Raw genomic sequence first — 17,170 nt, forward strand, 5'->3', positions numbered from 1 at the left:
TGTTCAGTACATTTATAGTCAATGGAAACTGAAAAACGCAGTGCACATGCTGCAGATTTTTTAAATCCGCAGCATGTCAATTCTTTGTGCGGATTCCGCAGCTGTTTGACTCTGTCTCCATTGCCAGGTGTCAAAACGCGGGGGAAAACCGCAGGCTAATCCGCACTAAATCCGCAGGTAAAATGCAGGTCATTGGACCTGCGGATTTAGCCAAATCTGCGAGTAAAAATCCACAGCACAATCCGCAACGTGTGCACATACCCTTATTCATAGCAGCCTGTATAAGGCTAGGTTCACATTTGCGGTTGAGCCCGCAGCGTATCGTCCGCGACTGCAAACGCATGCAAAAACGCATGCATGCGTTTGTGGTTGTGGACGATAGGCAAATGCTATCTCCTGGCGAATTTTTGAATTTACACAAGCCATGCCCAATGGGCGTGTCTTATGTAAATTCTTACGTATGCAAACGCAATGCGTATGCATGTAGTTGCGTACACTTGTGTTTCCATAGCCAGTAATGTGTTTTGTTTACGCACGCCATCCACAGTCATCCGCTTGCGGATAACTGCAGATATTTGATGCCTCAAAAAATGCAACAAGATGCGTTCGTCACGCCCTGCTGCATATCGCAAAAACACGCAACCGTACACAAACGCACCCGAACGCATACAAAGGCCTGTCACTGCGTACCCCATGTTAAAGATGGGTACGCAGGACACATGCGGATGTATGCGCATCAAACGCTGCGGACTAAATCGCAAATGTGAACCTAGCCTAAGGTAGCTTATGTATCTGGTGAAACTAGTTGGGATCATAAATAGATTAAGGAGCGTCGGGTATAGAGACCGCTCCTTCAGTGTTTTGTTCTCTGGCTCCACGTCATCTCCTCTTCCTCTCGCTGTCGGGGTACCTCAGGGCTCAGTCCTTGGCACCCTTCTCTTCTCTCTCTACACTGCCCCAATTGGACAGACCATCAGCAGATTTGGCTTTCAGTACCATCTTTATGCTGATGACTCACAACTATATATGTCATCCCCCGACCTTACACCCGCTGTACTACAGAACGCCAGTGACTGTCTGTCCGCAGTCTCCAACATCATGTCCGCTCCCTATCTGAAACTCAACCTCTCCAAAACTGAACTACTTCTGCTCCCGCCGTCTACTAACCTCCCTAAATCTGACATTTCCCTCTCCGTGGGTGGCATCACAATAACACCACGGCAGCAAGTGCGCTGTCTGGGTGTTATGATTAACACCAATCTCTCCTTTACATCCCATATACAATCTCTTGCCGCTTACACGTAAAGAATATCTCTAGAATCCGCCCTTTTCTCACCATGGATGGAAACAAAAACCCTCACTGTAGCATTGATCCACTCCCGCCTGGACTGTTGCAACGCTCTATTAATTGGCCTCCCCTTTACTCAACTATCCCCTCTCCAGTCCATACTTAATGCAGCAGCTAGAGTCATCTATCTGGCTAATCGGTACTCTGACACGTCCGCTCTTTGCCAGTCCTTACATTGGCTGCCCATTCATTATAGGATCCAATTCAAAGTACTTGTTCTCACCCACAAAGCTCTCCACAGTGCAGCAGCCGCCTACATCTCCTCCCTCATTTCTGTCTATCGGCCTAACCGACCACTGCCCTCTGCAAGCGACTTTCGACTAACCTCCGCACTAATCCGTTCCTCCCACTCCCGACTCCAAGACTTCTCCCGCGCTGCGCCTATCCTCTGGAATGCTCTACCCCAAGAAATTAGGACTATCGATAATTTGCATAGTTTCAGGCGCTCCCTCAAAACACATTTGTTCAGAGCGGCCTGTCACGTTCACTAATCAGTCATTCTATGTAAATGTGCATGTGTAGCCCATTCACTATCTCCATCCATCCCTCACTGCCTCAAGATGGCTGGACCATCATTGTAAATACATCATTGTAAATACACACCTGTACTTTGTATCTCCCCCACCTCATTGTAGATTGTAAGCTCTCACGAGCAGGGTCGTCTCATTTTGCTTTAATTATTGTATTGTTAACGTTGTTACTTATGACTTGTGATTTGAAACCGTTAGGCTGTGTACCCACGTAAGCGTTTTTACTGGCAAAAACGCTTAAAAAACACTTACAAGAAGCATCCCATTATTTTTAATGAATTCCGCACTTTTTGTGCACATTGATGCGTTTTTTTCCGTGAAAAAAACGCATCTCGGTAAAAAACGCAGCATGCTCATTAATTTCACGGGAAAATCCGCATTTCTAACTATATTCTATGAGCAGGAGGATGCTCCTGTTAAAACCCGCAAAAATCGCGCATTTTTCCTGGGAAGGAGTCTGCAGAAAAAAACATACGTGGGTACATAGCCTTAAACTGTAAAGCACTGCGGAATATGTTGGCGCTATATAAATAAAGATTATTATTATTACAGAGAAGCTAGTTATTTTTTTGAATAGTTTGATTTACCTGTGTCCAGAAACCTCTTACTATGGGACAGCTCCACCAAATGTATATCATCGTCCCCTCCTCAACCCCACATCTCCATCATCTATCTGATACTGCGGGAAGCCACTTATAAAGTAATACAGGAACCAGGTACCGTCTGATGAGAATCTTAAAGTATGTCTCTTGAGTTGCAGTGGAGGTTTTGTGAGCAAATTGAAAACATTTAGTCAATTGCGAGTCCTCGAAAGATTTACCCAATTATTTTTCCCATGCAGCACAATAGGATGGTCTGACAGTTGTACTTTGGGCTTTTAGGTGATTATAGAGGACTTGCTACTTTTTGATAGAAATGTTTTCTGCTTATTGATAATCTTTGGATTACATTAGTTGGATTTATTAGTTTCCCAAGCCAAATGAGCTATGAAACCTGACGGCTATTTCTCATTTACCCCATAAACATTGTTTACCAATCCCATTAAATTCAGCAGGTCCATGTGACTTGTTTGGCTAGTTCTTTCACTTGGCTTTCCACATGCACTATATTAAATTGTCAGTGTCTCTTCAACAAGCAATTGCGAATTAGATTTCTAATGTAGACAATATTTAAAATTGTTATACTTTCATTACCAAAAAAAAGCCAAACTTCCCTAAAATGATGGATATTAAGATTCTCCCTTCTAAGTATTTTTTTTCACTGCCTGTTGTCAAGATTAATCCATGTGTAGTTACAGACAAGCAGGATGGATTGCAAAAGGTTGAGACATGTCCTTCCCAGCTTGATACTTCTCCTGACTATTAGACAGTGTCATACAGGACATCCTGACACGCGCAGTGTGAACGCTGCTAAACTTTTCCCTCCTTGTTTTTATTTAACTTGCTTCTCATGGCAGATCAGCAGTGCAGCTCTTCCCTTCTCTCCTCCACTATTGTGCTCTATGCAGTGAGAAAGCTGGGGTACAGCTTTGCTAACTCTGCATCAGCCACTATAACCCAGCTTTCCCGCTGCGATACACTACATTACTACAATTCAATGCATTGTGGGAAGTAAAGGAAAGGAAATCAGGATTGCACACTGCTACAGGTCAGCCAGCACAGAGAAATACAAAAGAGCGCTTCTACTTAAAAACAGCTCAGATGATCATGTGCTATGTGGGACTGTGTGTTTTATGTTACATTGGCAGCCAAATGACAGGCACAGCTTAACCTTCTATTATTTAACCCTTTGTCTTGTTTCAGGTGACATGTATGAAGTTGGAGCTGAAAGTGGGAGGTATTACTGTTTGAACGTCCCATTAAGAGATGGCATTGATGACCAAAGTAAGCACTCACAAGATGAATATTGGGTGAATTAGGGTACCGTTACACTAAGCGATGCACCAGCGATCCGGACAACGATACGACCTGGTAAGGATCGCTGGTGCGTCGCTAAATGGTGGCTAGTAAGCTGTCAAACAGACAGATCTACTCAACGACCCAGCAACGATCCGGCGGTCGTTGGTACCGTGTCACACAGCAGCTATTCTGACGATTCCCGCCTGCGTCCCTGAGTTCTGCGTCGCCAACGAGGTCGCTCGTCGGCGTCAAACACAGTGATGCACGCTGGCCAGCGGGACGCCAGCGATCAGAAAATGGCCTGGGACATTAGCACACGATCAGCGATATCCAGCGGGGGGGGGGGGGGGGCGGTCGCCGCTATGTGTCACACGTAGCAAGATTGATGGCGAGATCGCTGTTGCATCACAAAAAAAAAATCGGTGACGCAACAGTGATCTCGTTATGTGAGACGGGGCCTTAACACACCCGGTGCTTCATTTACAAAAAATACTTGGAGAACAGATGACACCTTCATTTTCAAATTCAAAAATAAGTTTGAGTCTTATCAGTTTCTTTGGGCAAGTCTGTCCCTTTGTGGGAGGGGGGGAGTATGGGGGACCCTGGATGTCTTGTGTGAATATTCCCACCTGTTTGTCCATGTAGTAGGGTTATATGTCTAATGTTTAGTTAGTGCATTACTCAGTCTCATCTATATAATGCTTTTTTTTCTCTTTGTATTCAAAGGTTACAGACATCTCTTCCAGCCGGTGATTAAACAAGTGGTGGATTTCTATCAGCCAACCTGCATTGTTCTACAGGTAATGACTGCACACGTCACACCGGCTTGGTGGAATTATAGTGAATTCACGTTGAGTTTCCCATTAGATGCAGGATGTACCAGTCACAGCAATGAGACTGCAGTATGCTGCACCTATAGATACCTATGTCACATATATTGTAGGAAATGGAGCCAGTGATCATATGAGCACAAGTTCTCCTGGGGACTAAAAAATAGTGTAAGTAGAAAATGTATATAGAAATACACGAAAAGAATATACAAATTTGATTGTCATCCCTTTCCCCCATTAAAAATAAATTGAAAATATATATGTATTTGTTATTACTGTATCCATAAAAGTCCGATCTGTCGCAATATAAGATTAATTTATATCAAAATGCCTTATGCACTCCATATGCTTTCTATAAAAAAGACACCTAGCCACACAGAAAACAAAGTAAATCGCCCAGCTACAGTGATCTGAAAATGTTACTGGTATCTTATTTTTTACAATGTTTTTTAAAAAAGTTTTAACCACCAAAATAAAAAGAATAAAATACTTTACATGTTTGATGTCACTGCAATCACCCCAGACTGTAGAGTCATATTGTCAGGCAATTTTACTGCACAATGAACGCAAAACAAAAACCACTGACACTTGGAATATTTAACCCATTTTCTTGTATATATAATGTCAAAATGAATTGCTTTCAAAAGTGCAACTCGTCCTTCAAAAAACAAGCACTCGTACACCTTTGTCGGCTGAAACATATAAAAGTTATGGCTTCTTGGAATAAGGGGAGGGAAAAATGAAAATCACCCTGTCATGGAGGGAATAAAGATGTTATGCGTCCCCTGTAGTTGTGGCTGCTTATTGACCCCTCGCAGCATGTTCTCTAGAGCAATAGCCTTTTATTTATTTTTTTAAGCGGCTTTCAGGTTGATCTCAAGCTATGGTGACTTTATGGATGAATAATCTGTAGGAAGATCACCGTTCTGCGCCGCCGTTATTTTGATAGTATTAAGTCATTAGTTTGCTGGTCTTCCTCTTCGCCTTTTTCTTTCCATTTATCGACCATGGTGTCCTTCTCGAGTGATTGTTCTATTCGCATCCACCTCTAAATTAATTTTCCTCAAGGTGTTTTGCTTTTTGTATTACTATTTCTCTATAAAAGGTAATAATTCTTATGCCGCACATTTATACATTCTTGCACTTGGTCACAATCCAAGCTGTATTTTTTGGTCTTGTATAATGAGCATCATAGCTAGCAATAGTATAGCCATCAGCTAGCTACGTGTTCCTCTAAAAATGATTTTCTTACAATCTGAGTACTTCTTGCTCACTTTTCAGTGTGGTGCTGACTCCCTGGGATGTGACAGACTTGGATGTTTTAACCTGAGTATAAGAGGACATGGGTAAGCTGCACAAATAACTTGTTTCTGTTCGGTATGAATACAGAAACGTGCTCACACCAGGTTGTATGTGAATATGGAACTTTTTTGTGGAATGTACAGTAATGACGATATGAACAATTTTTGGTATATACATTGATTTTATCTGCTCACTTGTGAGTTAGCATAGTAGGGGATCCAGCAAACGTGAGTAGATAAAATCAATGTATCAAAATTGTTAAAAAATATCTTTATTAACAAATAATTCATGAAAAGATTAGGCAAAGGGTCTGCAAGGCTGTGGAGTCGGTAATCCAAACCTTGTTTCTTCTGGGGTCTGACATGGATATTCCTTAGATCACATGTTATAAAAGGTCTCCTAAAACCCCTCACTCCTTTCTCTGCTGCAGTAAGAGGAGGATGGCTGATTAGGTTCTGTTCCAATCCAGTTCTAGCCCTCCTTTCTGCTGTGATATCTAGAGAAACAATATGGCCGTAATTTGAACATCCTTCAGCAATTCTATACATGCCACACATGAATATAATCCTAATTAAGGGAGGTATTGGCTCCTGTGGGTTGTAAACTACAAAACCTTGCAAATTTTACCCACAGATGCGATTATGCTCCCTGATTATGGATATATCTATGAATTCTGTACAATTATTAAAAAAAAAACATAAAATATTCTTTTACCTTGTGCTGTCTATGGAGTACAGACAGAGCGGCTGCACAAGTTGAAAGTATTTATGCTCCTACATGCCAGTGGAGGCATTCAAGACACATCTCCTGTCCCAAACGGTTAGTCAACATTGACAGCTACCTGATGATTACTTTGTATACACGCTCCATGTCTGCTGTTCATCAGATAACCTGCTTCCACTACCTGTTCGCAGTGGGGTGCAGGTAGTGATCCAGTGCCCCCTGCTTTTCATCTGTATAACTCTTAATCCCACATATGACAGTCTGAAACTTCAGGCGCCTAATTTGAACACCGTCCAAAAGACACATGCAGCAATGTTGTTCTCCAGTTAATGATCTGACCTGTCTTACAAATAAAAAATGGATTCTTGTTATGTTGTGCTTCTGTGTTTTATCCATAGTGACTGTGTCCAGTATGTAAAGAGCTTTAATATTCCTCTGCTTGTACTAGGAGGAGGAGGTTACACTGTCCGTAATGTAGCACGATGCTGGTAAGTATCTGTAGGATTTAAAAAGAATCTATATTTCTCTAATCATTAAGCTAGTTAATTATCATTATATCTATTAGCTATAGCTTTATATACAGTTGTGCCCAAAAGTTCACATACCCCAGCATAATTTTTGCTTTCTTGGCCTTTTTTCAGAGAATAAAAATGATAACACAAAAACTTTTTCTCCACTCATTTTTAGTGATTGGGTGAATCCATTTATTGTCAAACTACTGTGTTTTCTCTTTTTAAATCCTAATGAAAACCAAAACATCCAAATGACCCTGATCAAAAGTTCACATACCCCATTTCTTAATACCGTGCAGTCTTTTGTGGTAGTTGTGGATGAGGTTCTTTATTTTCTCAGATGGTAAAGCTGCCCACTCTTCTTGGCAAAAAGCCTCCAGTTCCTGTAAATTCCTGGGCTGTCTTGCTTGAACTGCGCGCTTGAGATCACCCCAGAGTGGCTCGATGATATTGAGGTCAGGAGATTAAGATGGCCACACCAGAACCTTCACTTTGTTCTGCTGTAGGCAATGACAGGTCGACTTGGCCTGGTGTTTTGGATCGTTGTCATGTTGGAACGTCCAAGTACATCCCATGAGCAGCTTCTGGGCTGATGATTGCAAATTTGCCTCCAGTATTTGCTGATAACGTGCTGCATTCATCTTTCCTTCAACTTTGACCAAGTTTCCTGTGCTTTTGTAGCTCACACATCCCCATAACATCAGTGTTCCACCTCACTGCTTTATAGTAGGAATGTTGTTCCTTTCATCATAGGCCTTGTTGACCTCTCTCCAAGTGTAACGTTTATGGTTGTGGCCAAAAAGTTCAATTTTGGTCTCATCTCTCCAAATTACCTTGTTTCAGAAGTTTTGAGGCTTGTCTCTCTGCTGTTTTGCATTTTGTGGCATTTGCACATTAATGGCTTTCTTCAGGCGACTTGACCATGCAGCCCATTTTCCTTCAAGTGTCTCCTGTTTTCAGAGAGTCCTGTATTTCAGCTGATGTTATTTTGGGGGTTTTCTTTGCATCCCAAACAATTTTCCTGGCAGTTGTGGACAACATTTTTGTTGGTCTACCTGACCATAGTTTTTTTTTTACAGCACCTGATTTTCCATTTGTTAATCACAGTTTGAACGCTGCAGACTGGCATTATCAATTCCTTGGATATCTTTTTGTATCCGTTTCCTGTTTTATACAGTTCAACTACCATTTCCTGTAGATCCGATGACAATTCTTTTGTTTTCCCCATGACTCTCAATACAGAAACGTCAGTGGCTGGATGAAAGATGCAAGATCCCAGAAATTCACTCAGCTTTTATGCACACCCACTGATTACAAGCAAACAGGTCACTGGTGAGGATGTTACCTTTAGTAGCCATTCAAACCCATTTGTGTCAACTTCTGAGCATGTTATCAGGCCAAAATCACCAGAGTATGTGAACTTTTGATCAGGGGCATTTGGATGATTTGGGTTGTCATTATGATGTAAAAAGAGAAAACGGAGTAGTTTGACAATAAATGGCTTCACCCAACCACTAATCATGAATGGAGAAAAAGTTTTGGTGTTATCATTCATAGTCTCTGGAAAAAGGCCAGGAAAGCAAATATTCTGCCAGAGTATGTAAACTTTTGAGCACAACTGTAGATGTATGTATTAAATAGCTTTATATATGGATGAATTCTTGATCAGAAGCTGTCTGGAGTAAGATGTACAAATCTATTAAAGGAATTATCCAGTGAAAACAAGTAATCACCTATCCAGAGTGGGGATCCTACTTCTGGGTCCTACACACATTGACAGAACTGGCCACTTTTAGTCCCTTTGGAATGTCGCTCCATTTGCTGAGCTTTTTCAGGCTGCCCCAAAGATAAAGATGTAAAACCATTAAATATACTCCCCACAGTGACATCATCTAATAATTATATACACGTGTGGTTGATCAGCAGGTTGAAATATCAAGATATAAAATATTACATAAATTGGTTCGTATTTCACATGGTAAACTGTTTCAGTAATTGTACATAAGTTAATTATGAAGATTTAGTCCACAGAGTGACATGGTATTTAATGTCATTATCCGTGATGCCTCATCTTTTAATCAAATTTTTCTCCAGTCACCTCCTTGTTTGGGTTTGTTAATGCTAGCGAATCCGAAAAAGGTAAATGTTTCCAAACTCCCTTCATGTAACTCATAAAAAATGTTTTGCAGCACCTGAGGTATTGACATTTTTTTTTTAACTTTTTGATGTTAGCTATATGTTCTGCAATTAGTTGTACTTCTGATGTACATTGAATAGCACCGTGTGCATACTGTCGCATACACAACATTTGTGGTGTCACTGTTAATAAATGACTTGATTTTCAATAGTCCTGAATTTTTATTGATAAAAGATTTAGTTTTGGTATTATATTGACAAACTTTACATTTATTTCCTCTGCATTTAAAAAGAATTACAAAAAAAAAAACTGTCTGAGACAGCCATGTATTAGCCAAACTGGGTTTACTTTCATAGAGACTGGGAGAAAGAGAATCTCCCAATCTTCTGCCCCTTTTAGCAATGAAAGCCTTGTCTGAGGATTTGGGCTAAAATTTCGTCTTGATTAAGTGCAGGTAAATCATTTTTAATAATTTGTTTGATGGAATTAGATTGGTTGCTATTTGAAGTAACAAAATTCACTGTCATATTTGTATTTTTGCTTTTGTTAATATTTTGAGATTTATCCATATGTATAAATATTTTTTATTACCCTATACTTTTTTTTTTTTTTTTTTTAGCATTTTTTGTTTTTGTTTTTTTTATGTCCTCTTTGTTTCAACCTGTTTCTGGTGATATGTTCGAAAGTGAATGCAGAGTAGTTTTTCTGTAGATGATATGAACTTTGTGTTGTAAAGTATCTGCCATTAACAAGAAGTCCAAAAAGGAAATAGTATTTGATGCCAAAGAATTAGTCAATTTCAAATGAATATGGTTATCATTTATGTATTGTATGAATTTAGCCATGGTCGCTTCATCACCAGACCACACCACCAGGATGTCGTCTATGATACAACCCCGTACCAGAGCAGGCAATCCTCAGATGATGGGTTATTGTGAGAAAAAAAGATGGTGAAAGTTTAAATCCCATGGGGGCTCCCTGAATCTGCAAAAAAAAAAAAAAAATTTGATATTGAACAGAAAATAGTGTTCTAATAGATATCGGATTGACATTAATAGAAATTGTGTAATTGCTGAAGGTCTTTAGATGATAAGTAATGCTGGAATAGAAAGTTACCACATAACCTGTAAAAAAAAGACATTTTCACACCATCCAAAGTCCTCAAAACTTCCCAACTGTCCCGCAAGAATCCAGGAATAATGCTAACAAGTGGTTGGAAAACGGATTCCACCCAGAAATTGAATCTCTCATTGAGAGACCCAATGCCTGAGCTAATATGTTTCAGTGGAGGTGGAAAAATGTCCTTATGGATCTTGGGCAACCTGTAAAAAATAGCCATCACAAGATTTTCAACATTATAAATATTTCAGTTTTTTTTAGTAAGTGCACCATGTTCAAAACCATATTGAAGTAACTTACAGTATATCATAAAAGTGAGCACACCCTTCTCATTTTTGTAAATATTTTCATGGAACATTGTTATTCAAGCTGACACTGCACTGTACACTGACTACACTGTATCAAAGTGTCATGTCTTCATTGTTGTCCCATGAAGATATAATAAAATATTTACAAAATGTGAGGGGTGTACTCACTTTTGTGATATACTTTATGTAATGTCTCTTTAAATGATTTAGTAGGATCTTGGAGTAATTTACCATATGTAATTGTGTCCTCTAAAATAGTAATTACTGTTTTTCTGTAAAATTCTGTATCTACAACCACTACAGACTCCCCCTTGTCCGACGAGTGAATAATATTTGTATTATTTGGTAATTTTTTAATAGCCTGTATTTCCCTCCTGTCAAGGTTTTCTGTAGTGTGTTCTACGGCAGTGTGATTATGTAGTTCCTTTAGGTCTTTTTCAGTTGACGTCTGAAATTGGTCGCATGCAGGTGTTCCACAGGATAGGTGGTGGCTTGTTTCCATGGGACAGCCCCTTTGAGTTATCCAGTGCCAACCAAAGCTAGTGTAAGTGAGAAGTGCTAATTTTGACTCTCAAACATACCGAGATGTGTGCACTATAGATCAATATTAGAACAGAATAGCACACAGAAGCTGAATGAGTCGTAATGTCATCAAACCAGTCTCTTTCGATGTGGAAGTGATCAGCTTTGGACTTCACAGGAAAGTGTATCAGTTGCACAAATTAGAAAAAATTTGGGTAAAATTGTAGCAACTGCTGATGATTTGTTGTGACTTATCCCTGTAGGTGAGTACTATAGATCTGGAAACAAGAATAGAGAAGAATTGTGCTCCGACTCGTTTTAGGTCACAGGTTATTTCTTTGCCTGATATACAGTAGGTACGAAAGTATTCAGACCCCTTTAAATTTTTCACTCTGTTTCTTTGCAGCCATTTGGTAAATTCAAAATATTTTTTTCCTCATTAATGTACACTCTGCACCCCATCTTGACTGAAAAAAAAAACAAATTAGAAATTTTTGCAAATTTACTAAAAAAGAAAAACTGAAATATCACTTAGTCATAAGTATTCAAACCCTTTGCTCAGACACTCATATTTAAGTCACATGCTGTCCATTTCCTTGTGATCGTCCTTGAGATGGTTCTACTCCTTCATTTGAGTCCAGCTGTGTTTAATTAAACTGATAGGACTTGATTTGTAAAGGTACACACCTGTCTATATAAGACCTCACAGTGCATGTCAGACCAAATGAGAATCATGAGGTCAACGGAACTGGCCCAGGAGCTCAGAGACAGAATTGTGGCAAGGCACAGATCTGGCCAAGGTTACAAAAGAATTTCTGCAGTAGTCAAGGTTTCTAAGAGCACAGTGGCCTCCATAATCCTTAAATGGAAGAAGTTTGTGACGACCAGAAGTCTTCCCAGACCTGGCCGTCCAGCAAACTGAGCAATCGTGGGAGAAGAGCCTTGGTGAGAGAGGTAAAGAAGAACCCCAAGATCACTGTGGCTGAGCTCCACAGATGCAGTAGGGAGATGGAAGAAAGTTCCACAAACTCAACTATCACTGCAACCATCTTCCAATCAGGCCTTTATGGCAAAGTGGCCCGACGGAAGCCTCTCCTCAGTGCCCGACATATGAAAGCCCACATAGTTTGCTAAAAAAAAACACATGAAGGACTCCCAGACTTTGAGAAATAAGATTCTCTGGTCTGATGAGACGAAGATAGAACTTTTTGATGATAATTCTAAACGGTATGTGTAGAGAAAACCAGGCACTGCTCATCGCCTGCCCAATACAATCCCAACATTGAAACATGGTGGTGGCAGCATCATGCTATGGGAGTGTTTTTGAGCTGCAGGGATGGTATGACTAGTTGCAATTGAAAGAAACGTGAATGCTGCCAAGTGCAGAGGTATCCTGGATGAAAACCTCTTCCAGAGTGCTCTGGACCTCAGACTTGGCCGAAGGTTCACCTTCCAACATGACCATGACACTAAGCACACAGCTAAAATAACAAAGGAGTGGTTTCAGAACAACTCTGTGACCATTCTTGACTAGCCCAACCAGAGCCCTGACCTAAACCCAATTGAGCATCTCTGAAGAGACCTCAAAATGGCTGTCCACCAGCGTTCACCATCCAACCTGACGGAACTGGAGAGGATCTGCGAGGAAGAATGGCAGAGGATCCCCAAATCCAGGTGTGAAAAACTTGTTGCATCATTCCCAAGAAGACTCATGGCTGTACTAACTCAAAAGGGTGCTTCTACTCAATACTGAGCAAAGGGTCTGAATACTTATGACCATGTGATATTTCAGTTTTTGTTTAATTTGCAAAAATTTCTACATTTGTTTTTTTTTTCAGTCAAGATGAAGTGCAGAGTGTACATTCATGAGAAAAAAATGAACTTTTTTGATTTTACCGAATGGCTGCAATGAAACGGTGAAAAATTTAAAGCGGTCTGAATACTTTTCGTACCCATTGTATTGTATGTGTACTGAATGATGGGGACTGTATAATGCAAGAACAGTAATCCCACCCCTTGTGCAGCTCCTCTGAATGTATGATAATTCTTCAGCCACTGGATTAGTTCTTATGTATTACAGGACTTATGAAACCTCTTTGCTGGTAGATGAAACAATTAGTGAAGAGTTGCCTTATAGTGGTAAGTGCTGATCAGTTGTCATTTTGTCTCCTCTTTCTTCTCTTTGATATTTATGGCAAATACACAGAATATGACATGGCTGATAAATGACTGAGCCAAATCTAGGACCCGCACCCTTCTCCATCAAAAGCTCCTTCATGTTGGGCTGTATTAAGAACTATAGAAATCAATGGAAAGAGCAGTTAATGTATGGCCACTTCACTGTTTCTAGAAAGGTACCGATAGGATGATCTCATGTTATTGATGAGCATTTTTATGAAAATGTATATGACCATGCATTTATTAGAAGAAGGAATCCATAACTTATTTCAATGTTTTATTGTATAGAGCCTAGGTAGAAATGTTTTTTGTTTTTTTTCTCTTTAGAATACTTTGAATATTTTGCACCAGATTTCACTCTCCACCCTGATGTCAGCACTAGGATTGAAAATCAAAACACAAGACAGGTAATATGAGCCTTTCCCTCCCTAGAGGAATATGCATAGATCCTCATGGGTGTATCCCCGGCCAGCAGCAGAGGCTGTTGATCTGCAGGATGGTGCATCACTGCCTAGCATTTGTCTTTTATAATGCATTTAGTGTTGGCTTGGAGAATGTGGGTGTCTGTCTTTGTGGGGTGTGCTTATTTATTGTTGGGCAGCCCTCCTGATCTAATAGTATGGCCGTCATTAATAGGCTATAAGCCTGACACTGTGCCCTACACTCATCTGTGTGACTGACGCCTTATACATCCTCCTTTGTGTGCATGGCATAAAATGGGCCACCACCCCCTCCTTGAACGGCAGGTGTGTAAATTGTTGTTTCACCAGCATTTTTGCACCTGTGCTGTCCCCACCTTTATCATGGGCTCTGCTGCATCTTGCATTGCATTGATGTGCCCTGGTGTTGGTAAATATGGCTGCTTTTTTTCTGTGTTTTTATCATATTTTTTTTTTTTTTTTTTTTTTTTTTTTATAAAGCATAATTGTATTTTATGTATCATTTAGCATATCTGGCAATATTTGAAAAAGCGAACATTTTCTCTTACTACAGTACTTAGATCAAATTCGACAGACAATTTTTGAAAACTTGAAGATGTTGAACCATGCTCCCAGCGTCCAGATCCATGACGTCCCATCTGATCTTCTGAGTTATGACCGCACAGATGAGCCAGATCCTGAGGAGAGAGGTTCAGAGGACAATTACACGAGGTATTTTTCAGTATTTTACGGTTGGGTTGTTTGAATGTAACTAAATTGCATATAATTACAGTTGAGCAAAAAGGATTCTTAGGACCCTGGTCTAATAGCCGCCAGACTGGAGCCCTGCGTACCACCATTTATGTGGCGGCATCCTTGGTGCCTTTCCTGATTAGTAGTCCTGGCACAATATCATCATTACAGCGTAATGTTGCACCAGAAACTTGTGGCAGGTAGAAGATTAGTAGGAGTCTTATACTGTGGCCACGGACTACTGACAAGGCCACGGGACCAGGGTCCTAAAAATCTTTTTTCTCAACTCTATAAATAATTTCTTTGGATAATCTAAAACGGCATTACCTACATTGGTAAGCGACCATATATGTCCCATTTCAGATGCACACTGAAATACCAAATGGTATGTGCTCATAGGCTGCCATTGTTGTCAGCGGCCCTTTGTCCTGTGCAATATACTGCCGAAAACTATGATCTTTTAACAAAGCCAAAAGATAATTTAATCTGACGAACAAGCATGTTGCTATTGTTATCATCAACAGTCTGTTTAACTTGGCTCTGTCAATCTCATTTATAAATATCTTAATCTACAGTCCTAGTTCCAAAAGATTGGGATGCTGTATAAAATGTAACTAAACCGAGAAAACAGTGATTTGGAAATCTGTTACAATCAGGGCTGTGGAGCTGATAAGCCAAACTACCTACTTCTCATTTTCCCTGACTTCCAACTACAACTCCACAGCACTGCCTCACTACTGAGCATGTACATAAAGTACAGCACAGATTCAACTCATCTGCGACTCCACAGCCCGGCCTCTCTACTGAGCATGTACATAAAGTGCAGCACAGATTCATCTCCACTACGACTCCACAGCCCAGCCTCACTACTGAGCATGTACATAATGTGCAGCACAGATTCATCTCCACTACGACTCCACAGCCCTGCCTCACTACTGAGCATGTACATAAAGTACAGCACAGATTCATCTCCACTACGACTCCACAGCCCGGCCTCACTACTGAGCATGTACATAAAGTGCAGCACAGATTCATCTCCACTATGACTCCACAGCCCTGCCTCACTACTGAGCATGTACATAAAGTGCAGCACAGATTCATCTCCACTACGACTCCACAGCCCGGCCTCACTACTGAGCATGTACATAATGTGCAGCACAGATTCATCTCAACTAAAAGGAAAGCTGAGATCCTTATCAGGAACAGAACAGACATTTATAGGACATTTCATAACTTTCCCAAATTCTTATGAAAAAATTTACAGCACATCCTGCACTGGACTGCTGAATCCAATTTATTACATATTTTACAAGTCGGTCCATTTTATACCAACCGACTCCACCAAAATGTCACCAACTCAGTCTCCAAAGCCCTGGTTACAGTCATGTTTTATTTACAACAGAATACATACCAGATGTTGAAAGTTAGAAATTTGTTCATTTCATTTGGAAAAATTAACTCATTTAGAAATTGATGTTGGCAACACATCTCAGAGAGTTTGCGACAGGGTTAACAAAAGGGTTGAAAAATAAGTGGTACTAATAATAATTTGAAAAAAAAAATATCTGGAGGGTAAATTTTCATCTAAGTCATATGATTGTTTATAAAAAGAGCATGTTAGACAGGCAGGTTCTCTCAGAACCAAAAATGGTCAGAGGATCTCGAATCTGTAAACGATTCCATCTGAAAATTGTGAAACAATTTCATCAAAATGTTCCTCCCTCTAAATAACTGCTATAGAACTTTTGAAGTAAAGGAAAATGACTGCATTAATGCTTTTATTTCATTACTTCTAGGCCTGAAGCCTCAAATGAATTCTATGATGGAGATCATGACAATGACAAGGAGAGTGATGTTGAGATTTAAGCCAGACTATATGTTGCTGTACATATATCAGACTTTTGAGCCCTTGCGTCGTTAGTTTTTTATTTAGAAAAAAAGAAAGATTTTTGGACCAGATTAATTTTTGCTATCCAGCAAAGATGCACATTATTTTTAGTTTTTTTAATGGGATTTTAAAATGACTTCTCTTGACTTAGTCAAGGTTGGTTTTGGATGTTCAGTTGAAGTCATGGAAGAAAACAAACGTGAAAACTTACTCAACTTTTTATTGAAGCAACGGATTGTTATTTTTATTTTCTTCCAAAACAAGTTGTATTGTTTTGATAAAACCTACTATCATTGGTTCAGTTGTTGTTGTTAAATGAATGGGACATTTATTGTGGAGCACCTGGTTTTTTCAGTAATTGGCAGTTTCAATGGATACTTTTAATGTCAGGGCTCGAACCTGGGAATTCCTGTGCACCAGTTGGCAGCTCTTCCCTTTTGAGCTAGTTAGCATTCTGAACAGCTCCTCACTATTTCACCTATCAGTATCTGTTGTTTTTGATGGACTCCATCCTGTGATTTCTTCATTGGACATCCTATTTAAGCCTGGCCTTGCACTTCCTTCCTTGCGAGATTTCTGAGCTCCCAGGCTTTAGTCTAGCTCTCACCTGCTACTGCTCCTCTATATTAGACTGCTGTTTCCTGTGTACCGACCTCTGCCTTCCCACTGACTTTGCTAACTACTGATCCTCTACAATGTACTG

The 17,170-nt window shown here is 40.1% G+C and overlaps 1 protein-coding gene across 2 annotated transcripts in view; it reads left to right on the forward strand.

Moving 5' to 3' along the window:
• The window catches only part of HDAC3 (histone deacetylase 3), a 91,918-nt gene extending 75,150 nt beyond the window's left edge, over window positions 1–16,768 (forward strand). For both annotated transcript variants that reach the window (XM_073568051.1, XM_073568052.1), the window contains 8 exons: window positions 3,681–3,761; window positions 4,503–4,576; window positions 5,888–5,952; window positions 7,030–7,119; window positions 13,310–13,368; window positions 13,735–13,814; window positions 14,401–14,558; window positions 16,376–16,768. In XM_073568051.1, the coding sequence (XP_073424152.1) occupies window positions 3,681–3,761; window positions 4,503–4,576; window positions 5,888–5,952; window positions 7,030–7,119; window positions 13,310–13,368; window positions 13,735–13,814; window positions 14,401–14,558; window positions 16,376–16,445 (677 nt within the window). In that variant the 3' untranslated portion in view covers window positions 16,446–16,768. The remainder of the gene's footprint in view (window positions 1–3,680; window positions 3,762–4,502; window positions 4,577–5,887; window positions 5,953–7,029; window positions 7,120–13,309; window positions 13,369–13,734; window positions 13,815–14,400; window positions 14,559–16,375) is intronic.
• The last annotated feature ends 402 nt before the right edge of the window (window positions 16,769–17,170 follow it).

This window comes from Dendrobates tinctorius, unplaced genomic scaffold, assembly GCF_039654945.1.
Source record: "Dendrobates tinctorius isolate UK_male_01 unplaced genomic scaffold, ASM3965494v1 ptg000020l, whole genome shotgun sequence".
Classification (NCBI taxonomy): Eukaryota; Metazoa; Chordata; class Amphibia; order Anura; family Dendrobatidae; genus Dendrobates; species Dendrobates tinctorius.